This window comes from Denticeps clupeoides, chromosome 14, assembly GCF_900700375.1.
Source record: "Denticeps clupeoides chromosome 14, fDenClu1.1, whole genome shotgun sequence".
Lineage (NCBI taxonomy): Eukaryota > Metazoa > Chordata > Actinopteri > Clupeiformes > Denticipitidae > Denticeps > Denticeps clupeoides.
The window spans coordinates 1,162,021-1,184,933 of record NC_041720.1 but is presented as its reverse complement, the minus strand read 5'-3'; the positions used below and the strand labels follow the sequence as shown (position 1 = coordinate 1,184,933).

The 22,913-nt window shown below is 47.3% G+C and overlaps 1 protein-coding gene across 1 annotated transcript; it reads right to left on the bottom strand.

The window, feature by feature from the left end:
* Window positions 1–1,289: 1,289 nt before the first annotated feature.
* Window positions 1,290–18,129, bottom strand: ptchd4 (patched domain containing 4). The gene is made up of 3 exons (XM_029003009.1): window positions 17,339–18,129; window positions 16,341–16,821; window positions 1,290–4,633 (listed from the first exon to the last, which is right to left on the bottom strand). Exons 1-3 carry the CDS (start codon window positions 17,885–17,887, stop codon window positions 2,988–2,990), a joined length of 2,676 nt encoding a protein of 891 aa, XP_028858842.1. The 5' UTR covers window positions 17,888–18,129; the 3' UTR covers window positions 1,290–2,987.
* Window positions 18,130–22,913: the final 4,784 nt, after the last annotated feature.

Genomic DNA, 22,913 nt, shown 5'->3' with positions numbered 1-22,913 from the left:
CCCCTGCCTATCTGAGTCATCCGCCCCTCACCGCCACACCCTTCCCCGCCCCTGATCTGCCGCATTGGACGAGCGAGGACCGCCGCAGCACCAGAGTCACAACCGACACGCGTGCTCAACAGCTGTCCCCGTCCTTAGAATGCAGGACGGAACCGCTGATCGTCACAGTGTAGCTGAACAAGATCTCTCTATCACACACACACACACACACACACACACTTCACTATACTTCACTGCTGAGGACTGAAGGGTCTCCCGCCAGATGGTGGCATGTCCCACCACACACAACCCGTCCCTTCCTCCGGACAAAAAACGAGATTTGATATACTTCTAATACACAGTAGCAGCATCAGGTGGAGACATACCGACACATAAACACCGAACATCTAGTTCCCATCAGGATCTGCTGAGGACGTCACCATAACTTTGCATGACAGTGCAGCGTGGAAGCAGCTGCGGCTGCAGCACCGGGTGCTTTCAAACGTACCGTTTCTACGCTCTGCAGAATAGCCTCCACACACACAATGCGTCAGCCGAGCAGCCTGGATCCCCCCCATTCCAACTCCTCCCAGAGAATCGTCCCCTCGAACCTTCACTACTCGACAAGACCACTGCGTTATTGCATCTGCAAACGCCATCATTCCATGTCCACCTTCATTGCATGGCCAGATCTTTTAATTGTCATTTACTTGTTTCGATCGTTCGTATTTCTGTTCCTCCCACGGAACCACGGTACGCAGGTGCCAAAATGAAATCTACGCTTCCTCTAACGTGCGAAAGGAAACAGGACATCCCTTGATAAACACGCGCCCAGTGCAATAACCAATGAAAATGCATGGTCCCCTAGGGCCCGGTTTGTCTGTGCATTCTCTCTCCAGGCCCCATAAATAACCTGCATTATTTAAACCTGTATGTATGCACTAGTGTGCGTGTTGTAGTAGTATTTAATTTACGTCCATCAGTTCAATCAATAACTTCTACTCTGCCCTGCCATGCACCCAGCATGCCTTGTGCCTAATGTACAAGCCCGTGGAGGCGGAGTTATGAGCTGGGGTCGATGCAGTGGGTCAGGACTGGGTTTTATGGAATAAAATAATAAAGCAAATCTGTACTGAAAACCTTGCATGTGTTCATCAACACTTTAGCTGAAGCTAAAGCCAAATATTAAGAGCGACCAACCTAGTTTGGCAGAAGGTCAATGATAAGAATGTCTGACCAGCAAGAATTGCCCAAGCAGCAAAAGAAAATCCACCAAAAGCTTTAAAAGAACACAGTCTTTTCAGGTAGGTTTATGTGTCACTTTATGTGTAAAAAAAAAAAGCCTTTCAAACAGTCTTTGATCCTTTAATGGAGAGGTAAAGTGCAAGTGGAGCATTTTATTTCTTCTTTTTTTACAAAACCCTACTTGTTTATTACATGACTAAGAGAGCACAGTTGCTTTTGTAGTTCAGCTACAGGTAGTACCTTGTTGTACTGTAGAGCGACGCTGTGCCAGCGATGACCCTCAAGCGAACGTCTCTTCGCTGAACGGAGACGGTGGGGGACGGCGCCCTGCACAGTGTACAAGCCCGTGGTGTGCGGTGTGCCGCGGTGCATTACAAAAGTGAGGCTGACGTACCACGGTTTTATTACTGGCCTACTGAGCTTCGCTTTTCCTCCTTTTTATTTTTTATTTTTTTCTTTATTGCTTTTTTTTTTTTTAATATAATAAAAATCTTTTAAAAAATGTCGTCGGGTTGTTAGAAAAATAGAAAAAGTATTCACAAGTATTTTACACGATATTCCGATGTTTTCTGACCATCATTATCCATGTGACAGAAGGGGTAAGAGTTTCGCCTAACGCGGTGATAAACATTGGAACACTTCGAAGACACAGCCAAAAAAATAAATTAAAAAATTGTCAATGCACATTTAAGTAGAGACATGCATACATACAGTAGAGTGCCATGCGTGTACAATCATTTTGGGAAATATATGATTAAAGCTTGCAATTTTTTTTTTATTTCCATTTCATGCCATTTAGCTATAAAGAAATGGTTGTTGCAAAATGTGGCAGGATTGTAATTGAACGGGTCCCAAAAGCCCCTTATATTCCATTTCACTGATTGGGTCACAGGGAAACAGTTATATGTATAGAAATATGGTTTTGATTGCTAAAATGCATTGGAACAGGCGAAGACAGCTGAAAAGATGGATTTGAGATTTCTTTTCCACTTATGCAGGAATTACTGCTCAGCATTTCACAGCAATATGGACACAGCGACCTATGAACATCTCAAGACCTGATCTAGAGACGTGTTGACCTAAAGAATGGTTTATTCATATGAAAAGCCACATGCATAACCTGTATTTGCAACGGCAGGTGTCCTGTTTTTTGGTCCAAACGTATCTACATTTCTCAGAATAGCCACCCTGGTGACAAAAGGAATCTTTGGAAAGACAACGTCATACTGAACACGCACCCAAGTGATTGAAAAGAACGACCCACACACATCACTGGTAACGGACGATAACACTTACAGTAGGTGAGCCGGTTAAAAACGGCAACAAAAAAAAAAAGCTGCCCGTTGACCGAAATCGGCTGCGTCACAAGGTGGACAAAAGGGGACGAGCGGCCGGGACACGCGTCCATTAACGGGAGCAACTGCGCCAGTAGAGTCTTGGTCACGCACCGCCTCCGGCGGCTACCGGCCGGTTTTTCACCGCCGCTACGTGACCAGGAACGCGAAGCAGCTACATTCGACCCCCGCCACGGTCGGCCTCGGCCACGCCGCTTGTGCAGGACGTTCCTCCAGACCATCTGCTGGGATCTTCTGCTCAGCGTCTGGTCACGTCCATCCCTGCTCATATTGTGCTCGCACGCTTCGCCACGATTCAGCATTCTAGCGTTTTCCGAATTGAGTGGCAAGACGTTCCATCTACTGGTGGTTTTTGGTTGATGCTACGCGCAGAATGCTGTCGGACGTTGGAGATCATGGAGCGGAAGCTCAGACGTTAGTCACGTGGTCGGGGTTCTCCCGGACCTCGATGCACTCGATCTCCTCGCGCTCGCGCTCCCGCTCTTTCCGCTTGGCCCGCTTCTTCTTCTTGTGCCGCTTTTTGGACGGCGGGAAGAAGGTCAAGAAGACGGGCAGGATGACGAAGCAGTGCAGCACCGTGCAGCCGGTGGTCAGCAGGGAGCACTTGAACAGCGTGTAGGTCAGGTTGGAAGGCACGAACAGCAGGGGCATCATCCCGACCACGAAGCAGGACGCGTTCTGCAAAATGGCCGCCCCGTGCTCCTCCAGCGAGATCTTGATGCACTGGGTCCTGGTGTGCTCGGTGGCGAGTACGAACGTGTAAAGGTGGGGCGCACAGTGATCCATCGCAAAGTTGAGCGTGTAAATAAGGCACAGGATTGAAATGCTGTCCATGTCTACATTCCATAACGTCATCAGGCCGAGCACCCCCAGCTCCACAGACGTGACAGTCAGGATCAGCCAGAAGTTCCCCAGGGGGTTGATGACCAGGAAGAACGTGAGGACGAGGACGGTGAGGACGCTGAAGCCTGACGTCAGGATGGGTGAGATGACGGAGGAGCTGTAGCGGTCCATGAAGACGAAGGTGGGGTTGAAGACGATGAACTTGATGCTGTTGATGAGCGACAGGGGCCGCAGCCGCTCCAGCAGCTCCACCACCTCCTCGCGGGTCTTTTCTGTCGTTCTGGCCACCAGATACATCCTGGAGGCAATGATCTCATACTCCTCCCCCTTCTTGGAGAAGATGATGTCATCATTGAAGTGCTGATACTCGGGGCTCTTCAAAAAGGACGTCTTGAGAACGTTTATGAAATCGCTTTTGTTCGACGCACTCATGTTCACCACCTTCAGGTAGTGGAAGTAATTGTCTATCCAGGAGATCTTATTAAATCCATGGCCAAGGGTCTTGAGGTGCTCCTGCACAGTGGCGTTCCAGTACTCGATGGGCTCGTATATGTAGAAGCCAATCACCGGGCTGTAGTTGCTGAAGTACCTCTGCTGGGTGAGGGCGTAGGACACGCTGGGCGAGTTGCTGGCCAGCAGGTTGACCACGTTGGACCCGTCGCTGATTTGTAAGCATCCCATGAAGGAGAACGAGGCGTAAATCAGATACAGAATCACCACGAAGGGTTTCACGTAGGTGTTGGTAATCCACTCCGTGTAATGCTCCCGCAGGAAGTGCTGGATGAAATGGTTCTGGTAGGGCACGCTGTCGTGATGGGTCAAGAGGTCGTGCCCGTCGCTCATCATGGTTTTGAACCACGTGGGCTGTCTGTCCAGGTATTCCACAGAGGGTATCTTGCAGCAAAACACACTGTGGTACCGGTTCTGCTCAAGCTGGCCTGCAAACACCAGGCAAGAGCCGTAGAAGGAGAAGACATAGAAGTAGTTCACCAGGATGGCCACGCACATGCTCTGGCAGAAGATCTTCACCGACTCGATGTTGGTGAAGGGGCTGGCGCCCATTCCGAACGTGATGATATAAAGCGAGCTGGTCATGGTGTAGCACACCATCACATCAGCAAAGGCGTCCGCAACCCTTTCTTTGAAGGGCAGGTTCTCCCTGGTTCTTCTCCAGCCAGCCAGGAGCTCAAACACTCCTTTGGTCCCGTGACCTGCCAGAAACAAGAGAGGAAGCTTTAACTGCTGGTACACTGAGCCTTTTGTTCCACAGCTCCAATATTTCAACACATACATTCCTAAGGGGAGGACGCAGAGGACATAGAGACATAGAGACAACCGATCTTCTGTGGAGCAGTTCAAAGTAGAGGTAGAAAAAGATTTCTTTTTTATTTGCCAGTTTGTACAGGATGTGCATCAAGAGTTCAGACCTTTTCAACCAAATTCCTCTGAACGTTTCACTCATTTGGAGCAATAACCCGTTTGGAGCGGACCCGCAATCAGAAGGTTGCCGGTTCGAATCCCGATCCGACAAGGTTCCACCGAGGTCCCCTTGATGAAGGTCCCGTCCCCACACGCTGCTCCCCGGGCGCCTGTCATGGTGCCCACTGCTCACCGAGGGTGACGGTTAAAAGCAGAGAAGCAATTTCCTTCGGGATTAATAAAAGTTTTTAAAATAAATATCTATGAATGACTGTGGTCATTTTGAGGTGCTTCTTTAAATTTTTCCAGATGTATAAATTTGCCAAACACAGTGTTCCTATAGAATACCCAGATACATACTAAATACACCATATTCAATGTAATTGGTTCATGTTTCATATTTCAGAAGATAAAATGTTTATTATTCACGTTAATAAAATAAAACTGCTTTGATTTCTCACTGTTGCTATAAAAAAAGAAAGATCCCAGAATGCTGCTTTCTACAGGGTGGTGGAAAGGACAGTAAATCAGTGGGACAGGAGTGAATACATGAATAAATATTCAGACCCATAGTGTACTTAATTCACTTCTAAATAAAGAACAGCTGAATCAAAAAAACGTCTTATTATGCGGTACAAATTATGAGTGAGGTGAATGACAAAATAAATCATAGCCATGTGTTTCTTTTTATATCCAGGGCAAAACATTCTGGGAATTCTGGGGACATATTTCCGTGTTATGCGCACGCTTTCTACCCATCGGACCACCCAAGCCACCGTGTCTCCTTCTCATCCAGAGTCAGAGCGACGCCTCGGAGTTCAAACCCCCATCTGCTTTGAAGCGTCCCAGCAGCCCCTTCTCCGCAGTGTAGCCTCCAGGTAAATATCTTATTCCAAATGATGTCGAGCTTCGGCGGAGCGGCCCATTACGGATCATCCTCGGAGCGGTGCAAATCCGCGGAGGACCGTGGCCTGTTCCTTGGAGGCCTCGGCGAACATCTCAATGCTCCTTCTTTTTTTATCTAGTGAAGGTAAATTAACGATCGCGTTTAAGCAATTAATGCACCGAGAAGCACTAGGACGGCGGTTGCAGCCGGAAATTCCTCTTGTGACAGTCCGCACTGGCGACGAATATGTCATCATTACTTCGGATGCTAATTTGACTGGGAATTCGTTAGGCTTTTTTTTCCGGGGGAAGCGTGGGGACGAAGGACGTGGGCGGGTCCTAAAGCATTCCGCGTCACCGGTCCGTCTGGCTTCGGATGAATCATCGCCGGCGCATAATTTAATATTACTGCACCGGTCAACATGGGCGCCTGTGCTGCGCCTTGCAAAACACTCCGGCCATTCCGATGGTGCAGAAGAACCTACGGACCCAAAACACTGATAAAACCATACCAGATCCCACTAGGGTGGCCAAACATGCCCTAAAATACGGAACTGTCCCATACGTCCCAGTCTTTAAATCAACACAGGATGTTGTGATGAACGCAGCAGCATCTCATCCATGTTTAGTAGATTAATAGATTTTCTGGGGTCTAAGACACTAGTGGCAGTCAGAAAGTGAAATGAAATCTGATACACAGCAGCACAGCACATGGTGCACACAGTGAAATTTGTCCTCTGCGTTTAACCCATCACCCTGAGTGAGCAGTGGGCAGCCATGACAGGCGCCCGGGGAGCAGCGTGTGGGGACGGTGCTTTGCTCAGTGGCACCTCAGTGGCACCTTGGTGGATCGGGATTCGAACCGGCAACCTTCTGATTACGGGGCCACTTCCTTAACCGCTAGGCCACTTCCTTGCCCCAGTGGTTCAAATTGAGTCTCCTAGTGCAGGGTGGAGAGGCATGATAACATTTAGGAAAATGTCTAGTGAAAATGAAGTAATGAATGGTAATAACCACTGTCCTGTGTCCTGTATTTTTCTGCACGACTTGTACCTACATACCAGCAAGACGGAAGGCCAGGAATGATCTAGCGGCTTTTTATTTCCTCTGTTTATCTAATACACAGCTCCTGGGGGAGAAAGACTTGCTCAAATATTCATGCTGGAAATGTCGGAATCACAGGTTTTGAAAAACGTCTGTCACGGCTCCTCACCGTAATGAGGAGAAAACGGAGCGGGGGAAACCGGGGAATTTAGATGAAAATAACATTTTATTCAGGCCACTCTTGACTCGCATCACTTCTCTGTCACAGAATATGCAAATGAGCCGGAAACCTGGCACTGGTGGGCGAGAAAAACACCAGATTACGCCAAGAGGTCATGAATTTCTACGCCTTTTTTATTCTTTTTTTTACACACAGCGAGACAAGGTTGGCGATCTCGTGAAAATAAAGCGGCCATGTGACTGCCTGATCCTGCTGCAAGATGTAATTAAAGTACATTAATTATTAATTCATAGTAAGTAGTTTGTTAATGTACATCACATGCAGATAACATGTGCAACAGATGCAAGCCTGCATTTCTAATGCCTGCTAACTCGATTGTGATTGACTGTTGAGCCCAGTCCTGGAGTGCAAGTGCATCATGGGAAGAGGTTCGCCAAGATAACAAAGCTGAAGCAGCATTTGGGAACAGTGTCCAAGTATCCATTTTAGGCCTATTTCTATTACAATATTAAAAATGATCACATTTTTATTGTCATTTCAATCTTGCAGTACTAAAGAAAATATTTTCCATATCTGCTTGCAAATTTGTATATCTTGAAATTTCAATACTTATTTTTGTGCAAATGACTATATACACACACACACATTTACATTTACATTTACAGCATTTACCAGACGCCCTTATCCAGAGCGACTTACAATCAGTAGTTACAGGGACAGTCCCCCCCTGGATACACTCGGGGTTAAGTGTCTTGCTCAGGGACACAATGGTAGTAAGTGGGGTTTGAACCTGGGTCTTCTGGTTCATAGGCGAGTGTGTTACCCACTAGGCTACTACTAGGCTACTACCACCCTCACACACCCACACATACATACATATACTGTATATATTTTACTACACATCATGAATGAGGGTGAATTTTGTGACGGTGATTATTCTTTATCATGACAGAATATTTTTTGTGACAACGACATACTCAACCAAAGGACACGAGAAAACCTCAGTAATGCCATACACCGGAACATCTGACAAGGTCCAAAGCCCTTTCAAGGACCAAGGGGACCTGACAGAACCAACTACGGAGAAAAGATTTAAGCACCACATGAAACATAACCCCTGGACTAGTGTGAGATGATGGTGGTGTTAGTATTAAAGCGCTTTGTCCTCATCTGTCATGTGCTCGCCAGGACGGCGGGGACAGATTTTAGGACACGGCGGTGCGCTCCCTCTCCAGGCGAGCGGCTTATTTTGTCACCGGCCAACGTGATCCAGACGTCTGGCCTGTTTTCCGGCGGACGCCGGGGAGGCGCGTCTCCCGAGTAGCCGGCTGGGAAATGAGAGGTTGTACTTCATGTGCCGGAGAGGGCAGTTTGTCATCGGGCTATAATAAAGGGACCTGTGTGTCCCCCAAATCCCCGAATCCCCAAATTGCAGGGCTGCTGAGTCATTAAACAAAATTACAGGTTCGAAACTTCGGTGGCACAGAGGCAGGAAGCACGTGGACATTCTGAAGGAGGACAAAGTCACAGTTGTTATGAGCGCTGTTGTTGAGTAACGTGTAGATTAATAAAGATGGATTCCGTCCTAAAAACTGGACAGGGCACTAGCGCATCTGAAGGTGATCCCAGTCATACGGAAACGTGCCAAGGCCAATTTATCTTCGTAACTCAGTTCCTGGATTCCTGATATTACGCAGTCCATGTTCCATCAGACTATATAGATGAAATCAATGGAAAATTCACATTTTAAAAGCATTAATCCCGTCAGAAATGTCCAATCCATCTAAATGAAATTGTATTTTAGAACTCCTAGCTACTTATAGGATACCTGATAATAAAGCCCGCATGAAATGTGCTACCTGTCGGCGACTCGTACAGCGTGCTCGTGGCCGCCGAGCGTATGAGGTGGGAAGACGCGCTTGGTTCTGAAGCAGCGGCACGACAGCAGTAGATTTTTTTGCTTAATTCTTGAAGTGAACAGCATCCCGACATTAAAATAGCACAACTCTACAAAGCCCTGTTGAATGCGGTCAGCAAGGCATGCTTCCCCGTCACCGGCTCATCACTGCTGGTTCCAGCCCATACAAACTCCACCCGTTCCAGTCCCATACACTACATTTTACTGCGTTCATCTGCATTCATCGTCATAATGTGTTGTTGTTATTGTTGTTGCTATTGTTATTATTATTGTTGTTTGCATGCGGCCCCACCCCCATTAATCTGTATTCATCATCATAATGTGTTGTTGTTATTAATGTTGTTTGCATGCACCCCAACCCTCGTTCATCTGTATTCATCGTCATAATGTGTTGTTTTTATTGTTCTTGTTATTATTATTGTTGTTTGCATGCGGCCCCACCCCCATTAATCTGTATTCATCATCATAATGTGTTGTTGTTATTAATGTTGTTTGCATGCACCCCAACCCTCGTTCATCTGTATTCATCGTCATAATGTGTTGTTGTTATTGTTGTTGCTATTGTTATTATTATTGTTGTTTGCATGCGGCCCCACCCCCATTAATCTGTATTCATCGTCATAATGTGTTGTTGTTATTAATGTTGTTTGCATGCACCCCAACCCTCGTTCATCTGTATTCATCGTCATAATGTGTTGTTTTTATTGTTCTTGTTATTATTATTGTTGTTTGCATGCGGCCCCACCCCCGTTCATCTGTATTCATCGTCATAATGTGTTGTTGTTATTGTTGATGTTATTGTTGTTATTGTTGCTGTTGTTATGGTTGTTGTTATTGTTGTTTGCATGCGCCCCCACCCCCGATCATCTGCATTCATCGTCATAATGTGTTGTTGTTATTGTTGATGTTATTGTTGTTATTGTTGCTGTTGTTATGGTTGTTGTTATTGTTGTTTGCATGTGCCCCCACCCCCGATCATCTGCATTCATCGTCATAATGTGTTGTTGTTATTGTTGATGTTATTGTTGTTATTGTTGCTGTTGTTATGATTGTTGTTATTGTTGTTTGCATGCGCCCCCACCCCCGATCATCTGCATTCATCGTCATAATGTGTTGTTGTTATTGTTGTTGCTATTGTTATTATTATTGTTGTTTGCATGCGGCCCCACCCCCATTAATCTGTATTCATCGTCATAATGTGTTGTTGTTATTGTCATTGTTATTGTTGTTTGCATGCACCCCAACCCCCGTTCATCTGTATTCATCGTCATAATGTGTTGTTGTTATTAATGTTGTTTGCATGCGGCCCCACCCCCGTTCATCTGCATTCATCGTCATAATGTGTTGTTGTTATTGTTGATGTTATTGTTGTTATTGTTGCTGTTGTTATGATTGTTGTTATTGTTGTTTGCATGCGCCCCCACCCCCGATCATCTGCATTCATTGTCATAATGTGTTGTTGTTATTGTTATTGTTGTTTGCATGCGGCCCCACCCCCATTAATCTGTATTCATCATCATAATGTGTTGTTGTTATTGTTGATGTTATTGTTGTTATTGTTGCTGTTGTTATGGTTGTTGTTATTGTTGTTTGCATGCGCCCCCACCCCCGATCATCTGCATTCATCGTCATAATGTGTTGTTGTTATTAATGTTGTTTGCATGCGGCCCCACCCCCGTTCATCTGTATTCATCGTCATAATGTTTTGTTGTTATTGTTGATGTTATTGTTGTTATTGTTGCTGTTGTTATTGTTGCTGTTGTTATGGTTGTTGTTATTAATGTTGTTTGCATGCGCCCCCACCCCCGATCATCTGCATTCATCGTCATAATGTGTTGTTGTTATTGTTGCTGTTGTTATTGTTGCTGTTGTTATGGTTGTTGTTATTGTTGTTTGCATGCGCCCCCACCCCCGTTCATCGTCATAATGTGTTGCATTTAGTTCAGAAAGAGGCTAACTGTGTCATGCAAGTTGTTTTTGCCAACTGTCTCCTGGTAAATAGTAAAGAAATGAAGCTGATTTGTTGTGGAGATCTGCTGTGGAGCGAAGCACCGTCAGCAGCTCAGCCAGAACTGTATGTTTAATCGCAGGCCGTATTTTAAAGTGGTTATGCATCGCTCATTTTTGTCCAGGCAAGTTCGTGCGCATTTCGTACTAAGACATATTGCGGCCCGTTCATTATTAGGTTTTATGGCGGGTGTGTTTACAGCAGCACCGGCTGGTGGGCTGTTGAGCTGTAGGCTTTTAAAGCCATTAAAACCAGTTGATTCCTCTTCCCCACGAAACAACACACACACACACACACACACACACACACAAGACAGCAAGAATGGAAGGCCAATCTTGTAATACAACATTTAGATGAGTGCCTCATTTTTCAGCTCGGACAGATAAATCTATAGAGGGGGAACGCACTGCAGTTTCCAATGGCCCCCAATTAAAACGGATGAAATGGAAAAGCCACTACTTTTTCTACCTGGCGGCTGGTTGTTGTTCAGTTAAACACCACCTTGTTGATTTAAACCGCATTTCAGTTGCCATTTCACTGCTGGCATGGCAACTCCAACATAACCAAATGGCAAAGCTATGGGCACAAATTTCCACATGCATGAGTTGTGGACTCATTCACCAGTTCCAGAGCACTGATAACCAGCACTTAGGTGTTGGTAGAGGGCGTGGTTGTGTATGAGGAGTAAGGGAGGCTGCGCAACGCCTGGGCGTGTTACATTTTAACAAGAGAGGCTTAAAGTCATCCAGAATTATCCAAAAAGAAGGGTGTCCCTACTACAGGCTCCTCCCCTTTTAAAAATTTCTGGTCATCAGAAATAACAACGCAACAAAACACCTACAGTACAGGCCAAAAGTTTAGACACCTTCTCATTCAACGTGTTTTCTTTATTTTCTTGACCATTTACGTTGGTAGATTCTCACTGAAGGCATCTAAACTATGAATGAACACATGTGGAGTTCTGTACTTAACAAAAAGTGGAGACCTGGCCTCCACAGTCACCGGACCTGAACCCAATCCAGATGGTTTGGGGTGAGCTGGACCAACAAGTGCTAAAAACCTCCTGGAACTCCTTCAAGACTGTTGGAGAAGCATTTCAGGTGACGACCTCTTGAAGCTCATCGAGAGAATGCCAAGAGTGTGTAAAGCAGTAATCAGAGCAAAGAAACTAGAATATAAAACATGTTTTCACTTATTTCACCTTTTTTTGTTAAGTACAGAACTCCACATGTGTTCATTCATAGTTTTGGTGCCTTCAGTGAGAATCTACCAACGTAAATGGTCATGAAGGTAAAGGAAACACGTTGGATGAGAAGGTGTCTCCAAACTTTTGGCCTGTACTATATATACCACATATACACCTAAAAAACGTAAGTGATGACACAACTTAACGGGTCCTCTGCTTTTAACCCATCACCCTCAGTGAGCAGCCATCAGAAGCAACCGGAGAGCAGCGTGTGGGGATAGTACATTGCTTTGTACTGGATTTGATCTGGCAACCTTCCGATTAAGGTTCTGTTTCCTTACCCTCTAGGCCACCACTGCCCCATCGGATCTTAATGAACCAATTGAGAGATTTCTACGATGGGCATTTTAATGCACTCGTGTAAGTCACTCTGGATAAGGGCATTTGCCAAACGCTGAAAATGTTAACAAAAATGCAAAAGAATATCTACATTACCAAACGTTGTTACCAAACATGAGCCATGTGCTGCACTTTATATACGACACAAGAGAGAGTATCACCTAAAACATGCAGTTTAAAAATAGTCCGGTCTTTCTACCCTGACTTTAGGGTCGCCCAAAGGTTCCGAACTGGGTCCCTTCTGCATTCTCAGTACCCACCGTGACAATGCTGGTGGCTTAATGGCATGTAATATGTAACGGTTGACGGCGTTGGTGATAAGTAGCTCGCCCGTAATACCCCTAATCTCTTCCAGAGGACTTTTCTCCCCTCCTAGCACAGCAGCAAATCAATAGCGCTCGTTCAGAACGGGCTGTTCCTCTCGCCCCCCCCCGACACTGTCATTTTTTACGCAGCATTGTGCGGCCTGCGTGCGGATTGAGGCTGCGGCTGACATTGGTTTCCCCGCTGCACATTGAGAGGGTTGGCCATGACCAGGCACATTGGTGTGTGCGTGGGGGGAATCTCAAGCAGACAGGCAGATGCGCGCCTCATGCTGCTCTCCAGGCTGTGGGCCTTAATGAGCTGGATCAATGGCGCTGACATGCCAGGGAGGGGCTACGGAAGGGACATGGGCTTCTGCGTCTACACGCCGGCGAATGTGCCGAAAACACACAAATGCATACACATACGCGACACATATGCAAAGACACACATTAACGAATGCAGAAGCACGCCCACACGTATGTTCTGGACACAATGCATGTATACTCGCATGCATCGACACACATATGCATGCATCCATGCATGCACAGACATATGCACAAAAATGCACTTTCAAATGTCTTCTAAACACACATATGTAAACATATTTGCAAGCATGTGCTATCACAGACATGTATGCTTGCACAGACATACACATGCACATGTCCTCTAAACACACACATGTAAACATACATGCACGTGTGTGAACACCAGCATGCATGCATGCTTGCACACAAATGAATGTGCCGCACACTGAGAGCTATTTCACTTGCTGTGGAAATTGACTCGAGGTTGGTGGCGGCTCTGTGTGGGAATCGACTTGCTGATGTCACGCTTAACACTAAAGCAGAAATGAGTGCGTCTGATTGGCTCTCATGGTTGGCTTTCATGACTGATTGACCGGGCTGCTTAAAAAAATGACATATGCATGCGGCATCTAAAATATGACAGATTTCTCACACATGTCGCAGGAAAGGCGCTTCATTACGGCATAATAATCCATCGGCTACATATATAACGTGCTTCTCTAAAGCCGTGTTACAAAAATGAGCCACCTTCTTAAATAAAAGGGGACAGTGTTATGTTTTAGATCTGGGATGTACGTGGGCTTGTCACGATAATGAAATTTCAAACTCGATACCAATACTATAGATAATATAGTATAGTATAGTATAATACTACCCGATAATCAGTACTACTTCCGATACTACAAGGAGAGAAAAAGCAAACCATTTTACTAGAATATTTGCACATACGGCCATTCTTGTAGTTAACTTACTTCAACAGTATTGATCAACTTTACTCTTTACCGTATAAATCGGAGTGATGGCCTTTCAAAGACTGCTCATCTCTGAAACACTTCTTGCAAACGGCCTCGTCCACAACTTTTGGTTTTTCTTGGACGCTCGTCTTGGACAGTGCTCTTGCTTTTTCCATTTTCTAGCTAGCTTGGTGCTGCAAAATGAACACTGTTACCATGTTTAAAGTGCATCTCTCGCATGTACTTTGGGGGAATTTATGCATCGAGACGCAGTGCCGATCGATATCATATATAACGTTGGATGTGACAGAATGGAGATTTAAGAAAAAATAGAGTACTGAGTTTTGCAACGGTTATAGATCAGTCAGTGGTGCGCCAGGAGCGAGTGAGATAAAATGATTTTACTTTTGTGGCACAAAACCGAATTGAAACTTGTAGACGTGTTCATAAAGAGAGAAAAAGAAAAACCTCATGGCGCGCACGCAATATTTTTCAGCAGATTTTTTATTCGTCACTCAGTACTCATCATGTTTATTTGAAAGCCCTGCAGACCTGGACACCGTAAAACGCATCGGCGTTGGACCGGTTTGGGAGGACCGGTTCCGGACTTTTTCAGTCAGAACCCCCGGGGGACGCCTCGCCACATTGTGGCCAGCGGTGTAGAGCGTCAACATTCATCTTACTCCCGCCGTATAAAATCAATTCCTCCAGATTGTCGTTGTCCAGAAAGTAAAATGCAAAAACGCTGTAAATCAGTCGAAAACTCGCCGTTCAGCCGGTAATTAATCTTCCCGGCCACGCCGGCCTCGCATTAAGGCCGTGGGGGCCTGGCGAAGGCGGATAATTTAAGGCGCACTTTCATTTGGGAAGTGGTCCACGGATACCGTACGGGCCCCCCGCACGTGCGGCAAGGTCAAGCCATAAATCCAGCCTCCACGCTGGCGCGCCCAGATACCGCCGCCGCTAAACCGCGCTGGACTCCGTCCAGTTCAGAGTCAATCCGATTCGTCTTGTTCGGTAACGGAGGGAAAAGGCGGGAACGTTTACGGACGCGTTTAGCAGAATAACATGCGCTAGCCAGCACGCTTGGAAAGACGTTCTACTCGTTTTTTATTCCGCATTTCATGCAATTATTTTATAAATAAATATAATAAAGTGAAGTGATTGTCATGGTGAGACACTGCAGCACAGCACACACAGTGAAACGTGTCCTCTGCATTTAACCATCACCCTGAGTGAGCAGTGGGCAGCCATGACAGGCGCCCGGGGAGCAGTGTGTGGGGACGGTACTTTGCTCAGTGGCACCTTGGCGTATCGGGATTCGAACCGGCAACCTTCTGATTACGGGGCCGCTTCTTTAACCGCTAGGCCACCACTGCACCAATTTTAATGATAGCGATACCATTTCTAAGCATTGACTTCTAGTCACGTGTACCAAACGGGTTAAATTATTCCGTGGTTTTTAGCGTTACGTGAAATAAGAAACACGAAATGACGGCACATCATCCGGCTGCCGTTTTTCAGCTCTTCCACCAACTGCTGCTGATCTTCATCCAGCCGTAATTGTCCAGTTGACAGTTCGCCGCCGGAACCAGCAGCGCCACCCCTGCACAGTCTGTAGCGAACGAGACAGCTTCCGGCTTAATTGGCGTCCAGGACCGCTGTTGATGGGCCTGAAAGGTCTCCCCGAAGGGCGGAGTCCTGTTCTCACGCCCGTCCACCGCGAATCCGCAATGCAACTTGCAGTGGACAGCATCACAATCAACCGAGAGGACGGGAAAGGACGGGGCTGGATTAACCGTGCTGGATTAACCGCGACAGGATGTTGGTGGACACCTGCTGGACCTTAACGCACGTCAAGCACGCGTTACGTCTCCACGTTCCCTTCAGCAGTAAACCGTCTGGCTCTTTGGTGCGGATTTTGCCAGGTTGTGAACTGGGCCCATGAATCACTTTCCATCGTACGCTGGTGAAATCACCGCGTTCTCTCCACCGATTGGGTCCTTTGTGGTTCCCTCGTTTTTTCCAGATACTCAAGAGCATCTAGAGCATCTCGAAAAACTGATATCATGGTTAAAAAAAAAGGTAAATCTTCAAACTGACTAGTGCAGAAATAAACGTGAGATAAACGTGTACTCGGTTGAAAGAATATGTTTTAAATGTGGTTATTTGTTAATGAATTCAGCGGGTTGGCCATGGAATCACACACCACGGCACAGATAAGGAGACAATTAAGGTCCCGCTCTCCGGAGTCTTCCAGCAACCATCATAATCCTTCATCTCTTGACAGAAGCAGGGACGCCAAGACACTTACCCATGGCGAAGAAGGGGATCCCGAGCAGCGTGGAGTTGAACTTCCCGTCCGAGATGAAGAAAATCCCTGCTGCAGTCACGTTGGCGATGCAGATGGTGAGGACTCCCAGCAGGCCCAGGAAGGGCTTCCCCCTCAGGCAGTCCCTCATGGAGCTGGAGATGGTGGCGGCCAGGAGCACCAGCACCAGGCTGACCAGCACCTCGTTCTTGGCCAGCAGGCCAGTCTTGTGGAAGTCCCTCCACAGGCTGAAGGAGGTGAGGGACTGGATGTACAGGTCCTCGCTGATGGTGGCCAGCCGGTGGATGAGCTTGCAGAACTCGTTCTCCCACTTTTCTGCAATAACGTCCTGGACCACGGGCCCATGGTTGCGGAGGTAGTACGTGATCTGCACGGCCTTGGCGGCCTTCACCTGCTGCTCTCGGCTGTTGGGGGCAAAGGTCACGCCTCCAAGCTGGTGGCCGATGAAAGACACTCGGCCGTTCTGAAACAGGTCAAACGATGACATTTTATTTTTTCTAAAATTTAAATCATGACATTTGTAACCATTATTGAGAATCTATGCATATGGCATATACAATATATGGACCATATCTTTATATTTGCAATATATAATGTAACACACACACACACACACACATATATATAAAAAAGAGCTGTCAATCAGGATACAGCTATCATCCCTTTTTGAACTTAAAAGTTGAACGTAAAAGTTGCAGGTCGTCCTCTGAGCTGATCAGAAGAGCTTTTCTCAGCCACGGCCCCCACGCACCAATACCAGAGTCAGCACCAGTACCAGTGTCCACTATCAGGGACATCTCCTGTCACAGCATTGCATAAGAGAAGAGGCAGGAATAGATTCCAGGAGGGTCTGTGCCCCCCATTTGCACGCGTGGGGGACGTCGAGGTCCACGTCCGTGCACCACTGGTTGGATTTGGATGAAGAGGAGGTGGGGAGATGATTGCGACACCATGCATGGGCCGTGCTGTGCTCCTCTCACCTTCAGCGTCGTGTTCGGGTAGCCCACCGGCACCCTGGCGAAAGTGCTGTTGGCCAGGACGGCCTGGCGGATGTCCTCGAAGATCGTGACGACGTCGTCCAGCAGGCATCGCTTGTCGCGGTGCGTCATGACGCAGAGGTGCGCGAAAGTGTAATTGAAGCCTTTGTGGTGGACGCGCAGCTCCAGCACCTTCCTGTGGACCTGCAGGACCTGGTCGGCCAGCTCCAGCACGTTGCCGCCGGAGCGGGCGAGCAGGATGAGCCGGCCATATCTGCCCGGGGTGTGCAGGTCCGAGTAGAGCTTGTGCTTGGACTGGTCGATGGGGAACAGGCTGTTGGCGAGGCTGCGCTCGATCTTGGCGAGGCTGTGCGTCGGGGCGACCAGGACCTCCAGGTCCGTCTCGGGCCGGAACCGGCTCAGCACGGTGGAGCCGAAGATGATGGTGAGCACGGCGGGCACGGTGAGGAAGAAGACGGGGTGCCTGCTGACGAACAAGCCGAGCCAGTAGAAGGAAGCTTTCAGCCCTCTGTGCACCACTTGCCGCAGCATCCTCCTCCAGATCCGGCTTGCAGATGCCCCGCTGCTGCCGACATGTGGCTCCGGTGGCCAGAGGCTCGGTCCGTGGGAGAATCCGCGACGCCTCGGTCACATCCCTCCGTCCGCGGCAGGATGCTGAGGAGGAGGAGGACGGCGATGAAGGCGTTACGGTGTCCCCATGTGCCGTGGTCGCGACTGGAGGCGGACTTCCTGCACGCAGTCGGTCGGCGTGTGTGTGTGTGTGTGTGTGTGTGTGTGTGTCCGCGCCTCATGAATGGGCAACGCACACCCCGGCGCTTAAAGCCGTACGCCTGCGACGCGTGGGAACTCGTTATTAATAACCGCATTAATAACTAGCTGCTCGACGGGAGACCAACCACGACGCAGAGCCACTGTGTTGCTGTATATGAATGAATAGCAAATTTTATTTGTCACATACACAGTCACACACGGTATGAAATGCAGTGAAATGCTGTAGCGACTGCAGTAGAACTAAATATTGCAAAAATATTGCAAGCACATTTACATTTACCAGCATTTACCAGACGTCCTTATCCAGAGCGACTTACAATCAGTAGTTACAGGGACAGTCCCCCCCCTGGAGACACTCAGGGTTAAGTGTCTCGCTCAGGGACACGATGGTAGTAAGTGGGGTTTGAACCTGGGACTTCTGATTCATAGGCGAGTGTGTTACCCGCCAGGCTACTACCACCCAAGTAACAATGAACCAATATGCAAATATGGCAAACATTACCAAATATTACACTTTTTATGTCTTTAACCTAAAACATAAAATATGGGTGAAGGTGTGCAAATGGGTGGGAAAAAAAATTATGATCATCAGTCAGCTGATCGTAATGTCACCTCAGCTTCATTGTTTTGGACTAATTGGACCAGTTGGCAAAGTGATGAACACATAAGAATGTCCAATGTGGCTGTTTTTGTGTTGGTGAGAGGCCCATTTCTATCTCGGTCCTCCACCCTCCCTGAACGGTAGCGATATTAAAAAAAAAAAAAAGAGGTAAAAATGTGTCCACTAACAACACGATGGTGGGGACGTCTAATCTACAGTATATAAGATGTCCCTGACATTCTGCATATCGGTATTTCTTCTCGTGATGTTGACTCGAATGGCGCCGATCATTTCTGGATCATCGGGGTCTTTTTTTTTTTTTCCACGTGCGACGCCGTAAACCGAGCGTCATCCGCTGCATTACAGCACGAGGCTGATGAAGACTTCCCTCTGGTCAATAGAAGGGTCAATTCAATCAGGCCGTTCGCAGGCATACGCCATTTTACGAAATAAGCTAATTAGAATTGACGTGAGCCCATTTTTTTTCGGTTTCGTTTGATTACTGCTCCTAAGTTAGATGTGCTTAACGTGACCAGTAATCCGAGACGTGGAAGAAGCTACAGCGCTTTATAGGTTAAAAAAAAGCACGAAACACGGTTCATCCGGCAAAATGTTCAGCAATGCAGACGGAGGACATGAATGAAGCTTCATTCATGAACCGTGTCCACTTTAATAAAGCAGGGATCAGTGCGGCTTGTTGCCGTGTGTTGTACCATTCAATGCAAACGCGGCGATAAACGAGCTTTAATAAAACGGGGGCAAGGGCCGTAGACTTTGCCTACAATTCTTACAGTCCCTCATCTGTCAATCAGTGATCATCTAGCCAATGGATTCCAGTCTGTAGATCTGTTGTCAGCCAGATTTATCATTTCATATTTTTATTTTAAAATGCTCAATAAAGTCACCAGGAATTTCAAAAGCTGCAGTTTCACGAGATGATGAGTTTATGGTGAGCGCTGGATAGACACAACATCACATATTAACTACTGCTCCCCAGGCATCTGTATTAAATCCTCAGCTGCATCATTGCAGAATAGATCTGGTCTAATTAATGTTTTATTCTGATCCACCGATGAAGAAATGTCACAGTCCCTCCGAAATGCATGCAAATTATCAGTCATGACTGGGTTTTTACAGAAAATGATTACTATTTTTATATCCAACTGTAATGCTGAACTCCCTCTTTAATTAGAACAAATATAATTATTACATATTGTAGAATGAGTTTGATGTTTCTTCTATTTCTTTTCAGCTTCACTGTCCTTGTCGGAGTACCACAGGCTCCGATTATTGGCCCTATTCGATTTTTCCTCGACATGCTCCCTTTGGAACTTCAGAGAAGACTTCAGAGAAGAGTAAAATGCACCATCCACAGGGGTCTCCATGCTTTTTGCTGTGCCTTTCAGTAAAATGGTTTACCCTTCAATCTGGTATTTTTTTTGTAATGCTCATTTCTTTCAGTTGTCTTTACCGTGAAAAGCACGCATGCATTAAAGTGAAGATGGACGCTGAACATGGACGCTGCAGTTCCGGATGGAAGGCCGCCCCCACTGCCTCGTCACGCAAAGGTGACTGAGCAGAAATCTACCTGGCCTCCTTCACTGATGAGGTGACAGCCGATTAAATTCGGCTTGTCCTTGCCTGGTCACAAAATGAGAACTCTACGTTTCTCCGTAAGCTAATTTAGGCTAAATGGAGTCGTTAAATCTCCATCAGCGGCGTCAGCGCAGGACGCCATCGCGCCGTTACTTTATTCCGGGCGTTCGCAGCCGGAATGTAGGCCGGCGCCGGCGAAGTTGTTTAAAATTGCAGCCGCCCGGACACAGCTGGAGGAAGTGGGACAGGGTCCTCGGCGGAGGAGGAATCCTTTATTTATACAGTCTCCGCGGATGCAGCCGGAGCGGAATGTGCCGGGTCTTCGTCTATCCACTCCGTAGTTTCGCCCCGTCCCCATTGGCCAAGACTGGATTCGGTACGGAATAAAAAAAACGGAGCCTTACGCCAGACAGGCTGTGTTGTTCACTGTAGCATGTTCTAGATTTTTGGAGCTTCTCCCGTGATCTGGATCACTGCCTGGTCTCGTTTTCCAGAAACGTCCCCGCTCAGCGCAGCCTCTAATGAGCCACAATGCAAATTTAGCCAGCGTCCTTATTCCATCATGCAAAAGTATTCACCGCCACACATGGACGTATGTGCTGTTTTCTCACGTCCAATTGTCCCGAGCACGTCTCTCCCCCCGAGGGCCCAGGCGCTCTCCGAAGCCGACAGTAATGTATATAAATCACCGCAGGACTCGCGATAGCGTCCCGGTTTAATTAAGACTTTCCTTTCCCCGCGCTAACGCCGTCCTGTCAATACGTCCTGTTCAGAAAAACCGGGCCAGAAAAATACCCCGGGGGACGCCGCCTCACGTCTGTGGCATGGGGACGGCCACTCTAGGCCGTTTCTTGGTGGTTCCGATTCATCTCGAGCGAATGGATTTCACCACCATTCAGCTGCTGATGAAGAGTCCTTCACACAACTGTAACACACCTTGGCAGGTTTTTATGCTTTAAATTTGCGGTGTAAATTTCCCCGCGCCCTCTGGAACCGTCGACAGAACAATCGTAATTGTTGTCGTACGAACAGAGCTTTTTACCCCGGGCTCAAAACACAAATTCAATATGAAACGTTCAGTCTTCAACGTTGCACTGATGGCTGGACATTTGGCTGTGTTTTTATATGAAAGACAACGCTATGTAAAATTACATCTGAAAACTATGCAAATAGTATGCAAAACTATGCAAACATTTTTATTGCTTGTTAATTTAGAATTAGCAGAGCAACAGCCATGAAGGGTGACGTCGCTACTGTCGGCAGAACCATGAATGGCTCTCACCCCCCCTCCAGTGCTGCAGCCTCGAGCCGCGAATCGCCCTGGCGCCCGCTCAGGAGAACAGGAAGAACCGCCTGCGGTTTTAATCCGACATTAATTTCTCGGCGCGAGCGGCGAGGCCTCCCCCGTGCCAAGCGGCGAAGCCAGGCCTCCGCCGCGGTACAGTACGGACGCGGAGATACAGTAACGTTGCTCCTCCATTAGAGGAATATGGCGGCTCCTTAAGAGCCGACTGCGACCCTTCAAACCTCATTAATCATTTGACTTGTCGCGGCACGTTTGCTGCTACGCTGACGCGGCGTTTCTGGCGCCATCTCGGCCCCGCCCGTCCTGGCGCCGCATGGGGCTCGCTTGAATGAGTGTAATTAATTGGCTGGGGGGAGTTCTCCCGTGATTTCCAGGGCTCCCTGACGAGTTCCCTCCCGAGCCGCAGGATGCAGGCCGCCGTCCTCGGTCCTCGCTGGAGTGGCGCATCTGGACGAATTGAAGTCGTGGGCAACGCCGATGAAGGTCAAACACCGGCCCTGGGGCTGAAACCTTCCACCCCGCGTTTAGAATACAAAGGTGCAATTACTTGATATTGATCAGGAGTGGGGATGTAACAATGCAGTCAGCATGCGATAGAAGGCTTTACGTTTACGGTACTCGAACTGGAGACGAATTATGGTTATGATACGACTTAATTATATAAAATCAGACAAATACAATATTTCCTTTTATCAAAACTGCAAATAAAATTTTATTTTACAAAACATGGACAAAAAAACGGCCTAAAGGTCTCCTGAAGTGTCTTTCTGAAATTCAGCCACTCTGATCCAGTCCCACAGGGGACAAATTCCAGATCCGAAGCAGAATGACCAAAACACTCTCACCAAAGCACCATGGTCTCACACTAACAAGGTGAGGAAATTGAATCCCAGTTTGGTCCTTGTGCTTGCCCCGTGTTGGTGCAGGTTTCTTTTGGGTTCTCCAGTTTCTTCTACTAGCTGAACTGACAACTCAGTAAATTGTCCTTAAGTGTATGTGTGTGTGGGCACCTTGTGGTGAGCTGTACTCCATTGTGAAGTGCCTGTTTATACCTATATGCATGGTTGGGTCAGTAGTTGGCACTATTGTGCACATATTTAGATTGTGGGAGGAAATCCTACAAAACGTAGTGACTTATAATTAGGAACCTGAGACAGGAACACAGAACCATCTAGAGAACAGCATGCACTTTCCAGAACCCAGATTGTGATGAATTGTTTCTTTTCCGGTTCCTTCAAGGGAGTTCACGTTGCATGTGACTGCGGGAGCGCAGGATTGATCCT

Bases quoted from the DNA above. Each gene is read 5' to 3' on its own strand.
- ptchd4 (XM_029003009.1), bottom strand. From the start codon at position 17,887: ATGCTGCGGCAAGTGGTGCACAGAGGGCTGAAAGCTTCCTTCTACTGG. The intron at 16,822-17,338 runs GTGAGAGGAGCA...GACCTGTTTCAG, and splicing joins ACCCGAACACGACGCTGAAG to AACGGCCGAGTGTCTTTCAT. The intron at 4,634-16,340 runs GTAAGTGTCTTG...TGTTTCTGGCAG, and splicing joins GATCCCCTTCTTCGCCATGG to GTCACGGGACCAAAGGAGTG.